General features: G+C 48.8%; 1 protein-coding gene across 3 annotated transcripts in view; it reads right to left on the bottom strand.

Moving 5' to 3' along the window:
* Positions 1 to 6,762, bottom strand: part of RSPH9 (radial spoke head component 9) — a 19,898-nt gene extending 13,136 nt beyond the window's left edge. The window contains exons 1-2 of one of the 3 annotated variants that reach the window (XM_017547389.2): positions 6,471 to 6,762; positions 1,583 to 1,748 (exon numbers count right to left, since the gene is read on the bottom strand). In XM_017547389.2, coding sequence (XP_017402878.1) covers positions 1,583 to 1,748; positions 6,471 to 6,697 — 393 coding nt within the window. In that variant the 5' untranslated portion in view covers positions 6,698 to 6,762. The remainder of the gene's footprint in view (positions 1 to 1,582; positions 1,749 to 6,470) is intronic. The other 2 variants (XM_017547392.2, XM_017547390.2) reach the window with 2 other exon arrangements.
* Positions 6,763 to 9,350: the final 2,588 nt, after the last annotated feature.

The following is a 9,350-nucleotide window of genomic DNA, read 5'->3' as shown; positions in this document are numbered from 1 at the left end:
CCATTTGTTTTGTTTTGTTTCTTAAGATAAAAAGAGAATATGTATAGGTATGGTGTTTGTTGAGGCTTATACTTGCATGAAATGTCTCCAGAAGCAGCATCTAGAAAGTTAATGTGAACTCAGGCCGGGCGCGGTGACTCAAGCATGTAATCCCAGCACTTTGGGAGGCCGAGGTGGGTGGATCATCTGAGGTCAGGAGTTCGAGACCAGCCTGATCAACATGGAGAAACCCTGTCTCTACTAAAAATACAAAATTAGCTAGGCATGGTGGCATATGCCTGTAATCTCAGCTACTCAGGAGGCTGAGACAGGAGAATCATTTGAACCCAGGAGGTCAAGGTTGCAGTGAGCCAAGATCGCACCACTGCACTCCTACCTGGGCAACAAGAATGAAACTCCATCTTAAAAATAAAATAAAATTTAGTGTGAATTCAAATGACCAGGGGATTTTTTAAAAGGCAGATGCCTGATGCTGGGGTCCAAGATTCTATATTTCTAACTCCTAGGACATGATAAAGCTTCCGATCCAGACCCTATTTTGAGGAGGAAAACTTAGATGCACACATACATGTATGTACACACACATGCACATGCAAAATAGTTAATGTCAGGCTGGCACGGTGGTTCACGCCTGTAATCCCAACACTTTGGGAAGCCAAAGCAGGCGGATCACCTGAGGTCAGGAGTTTGAGACCAGCCCGGGCCAACATGGTAAAACCCGTCTCTACTAAAAATACAAAAGTTAGTTGGGCATGGCGTCAGGTGCCTGTAATGCCAGCTACTCCGAAGGCTGAGGCACGAGAATTGCTTGAACCCAGTAGGCAGAGGTTGCAGTGAGCCGAGATGGCGCCACTGCACTCCAGCCTGAGCAACACAGCGAGACTCTGTCTCAAAAACAAACAAACAAAAAAGTTAATGTCCCCTAAAACAGAGGACCTATGTGACTGGTGGACAGAGATAGGAGGAAACTTTACAATATTCCTTTTTATACCTTTGAATTTTGAACATCTGACGTACTGTTTTGTGAAATGAAAACTGATACTAAAATATGAGAGTCTGTGCACATTCCCTGACCCCAGAGTATAGGGCAGAGCACCACCTCTTCCCAGTCCTCACCCCAGAACCTACCCACCACCTTTATCCAGTTGCTTAGGAGCTAGCTGTGTGGCTTTGGGCACGTCACTTAACCTCTCTAAACTGGCAGGAGAAGGTCCTCTTCTCTACAACCTGGAAAGTAATGTACCAACTCCATAGGGTTTTAAGGATGAAAACAGATGATACAAACACAGTAGCATGGTGCCTAGCACACCCAGATACTCAATAACCAAGGTGGCACAAAGGTAATAACATTAGTCGCCAGGCATGGTGGCTCATACCTGTACTCCCAGCTACTTGGGAGGCTGAGGCAGAAGGATGATTTGAGCCCAGGAGTTTGAGACCAGCCTGGGTAACACAGTGAGATTCCTGTCTCAAAAAAAAAGGAGATAATGATGGTACCTGTTGCCATAATTTGGACTGGGCTGGGTTTTGGATGAGCCCAGGCCCTCTTTTAGGCCCTCATCCTTCCCTCCACTTCACTCACCACTACTTCTTCTTCAAAGACCTTTTCGCCTTCATTCACCTTCTGCAGCTCAATGTGTTCATACTCGTGTGATGGGTCCCCCATGAAGCGGCCCTTCACCACAGACGACTGCGCCACCATCTCCTCTGTGGCAGGGGGCAAGAGGCTCCACTCTGTGCAATTCAGGCTGCCAACAATATTCGCATCACCCCTGGATTCCAACTCCCTGCTCACCGAGTCTTCCTACTATCTTCCCTTCTCTCTAGTGGGTTAGGCCCAGGAAAAGCTGTTGAAATTGTGATCTTTTCTCCCAATGCTGTAGTGAGACCTTTAGAAGCCCCAAGTGCCAACAGGATGTGGTGGCTCATGCCTGTAATCCCAGCACTTCGGGAGGTGCAGGCAGGCAGATCACTTAAGGTCAGGATTTCGAGACCAGCCTGGCCAACATGGTGAAACCCCATCTCTACTAAAAATACAAAAAATAGCGGGGCATGGTGGTACATGCCTGTAGTCCCAGCTACTCAGGAGGCTGAGGCAGGAGAATCAATTGAACCTGGGAGGTGGAAGTTGCAGTGAGCCAAGGACGCACCACTGCACTCCAGCCTGGGTGACTGAGCAAGACTTTGACTCAAAAACAAACAAACGAAAGCTCCAAGTGCCAATAGTGCACGCACCCTCATATGTATAAGCAGATTCAATTTCATTCATTCTATGTATGCTAAAATTAAATGAGCCTCTTCCTAAATATCCAGACTGAAATTCCAGATGAGTTTCTGATAGCTAAACTTTCTTCGGTTATGGGGACCCATGTTTTGGTGGGCCCTAAATTCATGCTCAGCCTGCCCAATGAATCAACAGCACAACCATTTCCTCCCATTTCTCAGGAATGCCAGGCCTACGCTCAAGGACTTCTCATTTGAGGTCTTCAGGAGCACTCACCGGGCCCACCCGCTCCCTTCTTTCTCACTTCCTGCTGCTGGGAGAGGAGGTCCTTCCCATTCCTCTCAAATACACCCTGGGCCTGGGTCCCCAGCCTGGTCTCTGCTCATCCTTCTGCCCTTCACTCTCCACCAATTCCCCTCAATATAAAAACTGCTCAGCCTACTAAAACAGCAGCCCTCCAAATCCCCGTCGTTCTAGAAAACGCTGTTCCTGTCCTTCCCTCCCTCTTCCCCAACTCTCAACAATAATCTCAGAACAACAATTGCCCTGTGAGTGCCTTTCTTCCCCCTCCTTTTCACTCATCAGCCCACTGCACTGTGATTTCTGCCTCCACCACTTCAAGAAACTGCTTGGGAGAAGGCCATGACACCTAACGACCAACAAATGCATCTCCAGTTCTATCTCCTCTGACATCTCCCTTTCCCCTCCTCCAGGGCCTCAGGCATTTCCAGGGACCTATTCTCACCCCTCTTTTCTTTCTGCAGTCTTACCCACCTGCCTTCCAGAGCCCCAGCTACTGCCTAGTCAGTAGCCAGAATCCAACCACTTCCCATCACTTCCACTGCTCCCACCCTGGCCCAAGCCACCTACTACCTAGATACTGCCGTAGACTTTTAACTAGTCTCCCTGCCTCCACATCTATTTCCCCTTCAGACTAGTCCCCACCCAACTGTTCACACCTAAGCCAGATCATGTCACTCCTCTGTGGAACCTTCCAATGGCTTCCCATTAGGCCAAGTCTTGCAATGCCCCACAAGGCCCTGCATGATGGCTTCCCACCCCTACCTCTCTGACCTTGTGTCCTACAACACTCCCCTCACTCATTCCTCTCTAGCCACACTAGTCTCCATGGGGTTCCACAAACACACTAAGCACATACCTGCCTCAGGGCTCTGCACTTGCCTAGAATTCTCTTCCCTCAGATATTTACATAGCTTATGCTCTCAGTCACTTCAGGTGTCTTCTCAAATGTGACCTTATCAAAGAGGCTATCCCTGATCCACCTATTTAAAATAGTACCCCATCCTGTATTCTCTATCCCCCTTAGGTTTTAACGTCATCTGACATGTAATAGATGTGTGTGTTTAGCTATTGTCTATCTCCCCTTCTCTGCCCCCTAAACACACACTATAATGTAAGCTCCATGAAGACAAGGACTTCATTTACCATTGAACTCCTGGTGTCTAAATCAATACCTGGCACATGGTAGTACATAGTAGGTGCTCAGCAAATGCTTATAGCATGAAATGAATCACAAATCTGTATCTTCAGTTCAACTTTTTCTTCTGTATTCCAAATGCCTTAACACCTTCTAACTCAGGCACCTCACACCAAATTCACTATGTCTTCCCTAGTCCTGCCCCTGAATTCTCTCCTGAGTGGTGTTAGTACTTACTTACTCAGCAGTCTGAGCTAGAAGGAGGACTCAGCCTTGACCTCTTCTTTACAACCATCCTCCTTCAATCAGTCACATATACTGACAATTCTAGCACTTAAATCTTTCCAACCCATCCCCTCCTCTGCATTCCCTCAGCTACCTCTTCCTTTCAGCGTTCATTCATATAAACACAATGGACTCCTAACCACAGTGCTCACCACACTTTCAGGCCATTCTGTCCTCTGTGATCTGAGCAGGCTCTTCTTGCAAGTCCCTCAGTAGTTCCCCATGACCTATGAACAAAGTTCCATATCCTTTTGCCTCACGAACCAGTTATACATAACATTGTACTCCTGTTCTCCCAAACACTCTGAGCCTTCCCCAGCCAACAAAAGTTTGTCTAACTGTTCCCTCTAACTGGCATGCCTTGCCCCAAAACCTGCCTGTAGTATACCTGCTCATCTTTCAATCTTTCAGAACTCAGTGCAAGTTACTCCTTTCGTTATCTTATTTAAGTTTTTCTCTAGAATGCCCACCTTAGTGTCCCTTTGTGTACATCTCTAATTTTAACACATCGTGCTGGAATTGCTGATTGACTCATCAGTTTTCCTCCCTAGGACGTGAATAACTCGGAGACAGATGTGCAGTGCCATCTTAACAACCAAGTTTAGCACAGGGTGCACCCAATCAATGTTGGATTGATACATGGATAGATGAATGAAGTCTCCAACTACCTGCAGCCTAAATGAACTGCTTTATTTTATTTCTTTATTTTTTGAGATGGAGTTTCACTCTTGTTGCCCAGGCTGGAGTGCAATGGCGAAATCTCGGCTCACTGCAGCTTCCACCTCCTGAGTTCAAGAGATTCTCCTGCCTCAGCCTTCCAAGTAGCTGGGATTGCAGTTGTCTGCCACCATGCCCAGCTAATTTTCTGTATTTTTAGTAGAAACAGGTTTCACCATGTTAGCTGACTAACATGGTCTCAAACTCCTGACCTTAGGTGATCTGCCCACCTCAGCCTATTAAAGTGCTGGGATTGCAGGTATGAGTCAATGTGCTGACATTTTAATTTTTGAAGTCTATTTATTTATTTATTTTGATACACAGAGTGTCGCTCTGTTGCCCAGGCTGGAGTGTAGTGGCTCAATCTCGGCTCACTGTAAACTCCACCTCCTGGGTTCAAGCAATTCTCCTGCCTCAGCCTCGAGAGTAGCTGGGACCACAGGCGCCGCCACCATGCCTGGCTAATTTTTGTATTTTTAATAGAGATGGGGTTTCACTGTGTTAGCCAGGATGGTCTCGATCTCCTGACCTTGTGATCCGCGCCCCGCTCAGCCCCTCAAAGTGCTGGGATTACAGGCGTGAGCCACCAAGCTTTTTTTTTTTTTTTTTTTTTTTAAGTGATGAGGTCTTGTTATATGGCACAGGCTGGCCGAATGGACTGCTTTATAAGGTAGTAAGTTCCCCTATAGTCAAAAAGAGGTTGGCCGGGCGTGGTGGCTCACATCTGTAATCCCAGCACTTTGGGAGGCTGAGGCAGGTGGATTACTTGAGGCCAGGAGTTTGAGACCAGCCGGGGCAGCATGGTGAAACCCCTGTCTCTACTAAAAATACAAAAATTAAAATAAATAAATAAATAAATAGCCCGGCGCGTTGGCTTACGCCTGTAATCCCAGCACTTTGGGAGGCCGAGGCGGGCGGATGATGAGGTCAGGAGTTCGAGACCAGCCTGGCCAACATTGTGAAACCCCTGTCTCTACTAAAGATACAAAAAATTAGCCGGATGTGGTGGCGAGCGTCTGTAATCCCAGCTACTCAGGAGGCTGAGGCAGGAGATTCGCTTGAACCCGGGAGGTTACAGTGAACCAAGATTGCGCCACTGCACTCCAGCCTGGGTGACAGAGACTCTGAAGAAAAGAAGAAAAGAGGAGGGGAGGGGAGGGGGGAGGAAAGAGGAGGGGAGAGGAGAGTGAGGCTGGATGGTCTTGTATGGTAGCGACCAGGAAATTTTCCCCAGCTCCCTCCCCATTCCGCATTCGTTCTCTACTTCCAAAAGTGCCTCCGGCTGCAGAGCAGACACCTCCATCAAAGAGCACCACCCACTCCTCCGGGCGTCTGACCCTTCTCCAAACCGAGCCAGGCCCAACACTTGGCTGGCACCTGTCTTCTTCTCCAGGTCCGCATTTGCCAGAAACCTTCCCACTGCTTCACCTGCGTTCTTGACCTACCTCTCTTGTGTAAACCATCCGCATCCAAGTTTCTCTTGGCCTCTTCAGGCGGAAAACAGGTCTTCGCAGGGCCCCGCCCTCCGGGACCTCGCGCGTCCGTGGCCGCGCCCCCTTAGGCTCCTCCCCAGCCTCGGATTCCGAGACATCCCAATCCCCGCCCTTTTCCTCAACCACCCCTCGACCGTCCCCAGGCCCGCCCCTCTGGCCCTGCCCCATTCCACCCACCTCAGCTCCCGCCCACCTCTCCCTTGGCCCTATGGGCCCCGCCCCTTTCGATTGCTACGACCCGCCCACTCCCCCGTTTCTCCAGGTAGCCACTCTCTGGGGTCCGGCGGCGGCCCCGCACCGAGGGCCTCCTCACCTGTAGAGCGTCTTGCGCGGTGCGAGCTGGTCCTCATTCAGGCCCTGCGCGATGTAGTAATCGGCGACCAGGCCGAGAATGCGGCCCCAGAAGAGAACCCGATCGTAGCGGTAGTCGCGCTTAACCAGCATAAGAGACGTGAGCAGCGAGGCCCGACGATCCGGACTGAGGCCCTGCCCACTGCCGGACGCCAGCTCCAGCGACAGCAGGAGGCTCTCGGCGTCCATCAGGCTTGCGGCTCTGCCCAACGCCCGTCTGGTTGCCAGGAGAAGCCGTCTCCATGGAGACCTGAAGCTCCGCCCTTCCGCCTAGCAGGACGCTAGGTTCCACCCACCCTACCGCCTACCGCCCAGCCCTCCTCCCCACAGAGCCCTAACGTCAGGCCTGGACAAACATCAGCCCCCTCCCTCTTCCTTTCCGGAGTTTGAGACGGGATGTGTTCGGTTGTCACGGCCACAGCATGGCTTCCCCTACTGCAGTTAGGCCACAATGTGGGGTTGGAGGTCCCAACCCAGCCTTTTTCAATGGCCCTCCCTGAGCCCTTTCACGTAGTTGACATTTAGAGTCTTTACCATATATGCACCTGGGGTCTGGAAAGAAAACAATACAAACCCCCTACACTCCTACACTGACACTAACTAACTGTACTATTTCACCCCTGTCATGTCACTTCTTGACCTCAGAAAGATCTGTGAAAAGAATTTGAGATTCCTCCTGGCTCTAATTAAGATTCTGACAACCCCACTGCCTCCATCCCCACCCCATCCCAAGCCAGGTCTTATAGGATGAGGTCCATCCACTCTCTTCCACCTTCACCAGCTGCTTTTTTATCTACCCTATTCTAAAGCACAAATGAAGATCTAGGCAATGGGGCAAGGCATAGGGTAACACCTTCCGAAAGGAGGGTGAGGAGAGGACAAACATAAACAGGTTCCTCAGCAAGCTTGTTGCCACGGAAGGAGATGGGCTTTACTGTTAATGTTGCTAATTAATATTTTTCATTTCTAGATTCCTTTGAAGAGCACTCATGAAATCAGAATGACCCAGGCCCCAGTAGATAAATAAGTGTCTAAATTACCCAGATACTTTAATTATCTGGGCATTGTTGGTTTTGGGGGATTGTCTTGACAGGATCTCACTTTGTCACCCAGGCTGGAATGTAGTGGTGTGTGATCTCGGCTCACTGCAGCCTCGACCTCCTGGGCTCAAGTGATCTTCCCACCTCAGCCCCCCAGGTAGCTGGGACTACAGGTGTGTGCCACCACGCCCATCTTTTTTTTTTTTTTTTTTTTTGTATTTTTAGTAGAGATAGGATTTCACCATGTTAGCCAGAGTGGTGTTGAACTCCTAAGCTCAAGTGATCTGCCCACCTCAGACTCCCAAAGTTCTGGGAGGCAAATCTTGGCTAAATATTTCAGAGTAAAACCACACAGGATGTGCAGTGGTGTAGACAAATCCAAGTTTCACCACTTAGGCAAGGTACTCAATCTCCTCTAGCCTCATGGGAAGATCACTTGAGCCCAGGAGGTCGAGGCTGCAGTGAGCCAAGATCACACACCACTACACTCCAGCCTGGGTGACAAAGTGAGACCCTGTCAAGATTATAGGCATGAGCCACCATGCCCAGCCTTAGGCATTGTTTATAAAGGCTTTTAAAGTTAGTATTTGGCCAGACGTGGTGGCTCACACCTATAATCCCAGCCCTTTGGGAAGCTGAGATGGGTGGATGACCTGAGGTCTAGAGTTTGAAACCAGCCTGGCCAGCATGTCGAAACCCCATCTCTACTAAAAATAAAAAAAGTAGCCAGGCATGGTGGCACAGGCCTGTAATGCCAGCTACTTGGGAGGATAAGGCAGGAGAATTGCTTGAACCTGGGAGGCAGAGATTGCAGTGAGCCAAGATCATACTACTGCACTGCAGCCTGAGCAACAGAGTGAGACTCCGTCTCAAAAATACAAGTAAATAAATAAAATTAGGATTTAGGGAGTTGTTTGGCTTAATGTGTTATCTCAAAACGATTTACAACTCCTTTGTTCAGGACCACCCGCACTCCCTTTGGGCAGACCCCTCAGCCTTTCCTTTCCCTGAGTGGGAGACAAGGCCCAATCTCTCCTCTATAATAGCATTAAACAGAAAAACAGCCAAGATTCTGGCTGGCAGAATCTCTCTCGAGTAGTCACAGCACAGAAAAGAGCCCAGGTGTTTTGCTTTCATTGATTCCATATTTACTCAGCACCTATTGCAGGATCCATGGCAGACACAAGAATCTAAAGCCAGAAAGGAATCCTGAAGCTTTTTGATGCTAATGCCTTTGGCAAGGCAAATCCTGGCTAAATATTTCAGAGTAAAATCACATTGGATGTGCGGTACTGTAGATGAGTCCAAGTTTCACCACTTAGGCAAGCTGCTCAATCTCCCCTAACCTCATGTATAAAATGAGGACAATAATTCATGCACTGCAAAGTTGTCAGGGTTAGATAATGTATGTAAGTGCTTAAAACACAGTATGTATACTAAAAAATAGTATATTTTATGTGTACATACATGTATCTTATACTATGTATATACGTGTGTATATATACTTTTTTTTTTTTGAGATGGAGTCTCACTCAGTCGCCCATGTTGGAGTGCAGTTCTTGGCTCACTGCAACCTCTGCCTCCCAGCTTCAAGCAATTCTCCTGCCTCAGCCTCCCGAGTAGCTGGGATTACAGGCACCCACCACCATGCCTGGCTAATTTTTTTTGTATTTTTTGTAGACACAGAGTTTCACTATGTTGGCCAGGCTGGTCTCCAACTCCTGACTTCAGGTGATCTGCCCGCCTCGGCCTCCCAAAATGCCAGGATTACAGGCATGAGTCACCTGCCTGGCCTATATATA

Source organism: Cebus imitator, unplaced genomic scaffold (assembly GCF_001604975.1).
Source record: "Cebus imitator isolate Cc_AM_T3 unplaced genomic scaffold, Cebus_imitator-1.0 Scaffold197, whole genome shotgun sequence".
NCBI lineage: Eukaryota > Metazoa > Chordata > Mammalia > Primates > Cebidae > Cebus > Cebus imitator.
The sequence above is the reverse complement of the archived record's forward strand: the minus strand, read 5'-3'. Positions and strand labels throughout refer to the sequence as shown.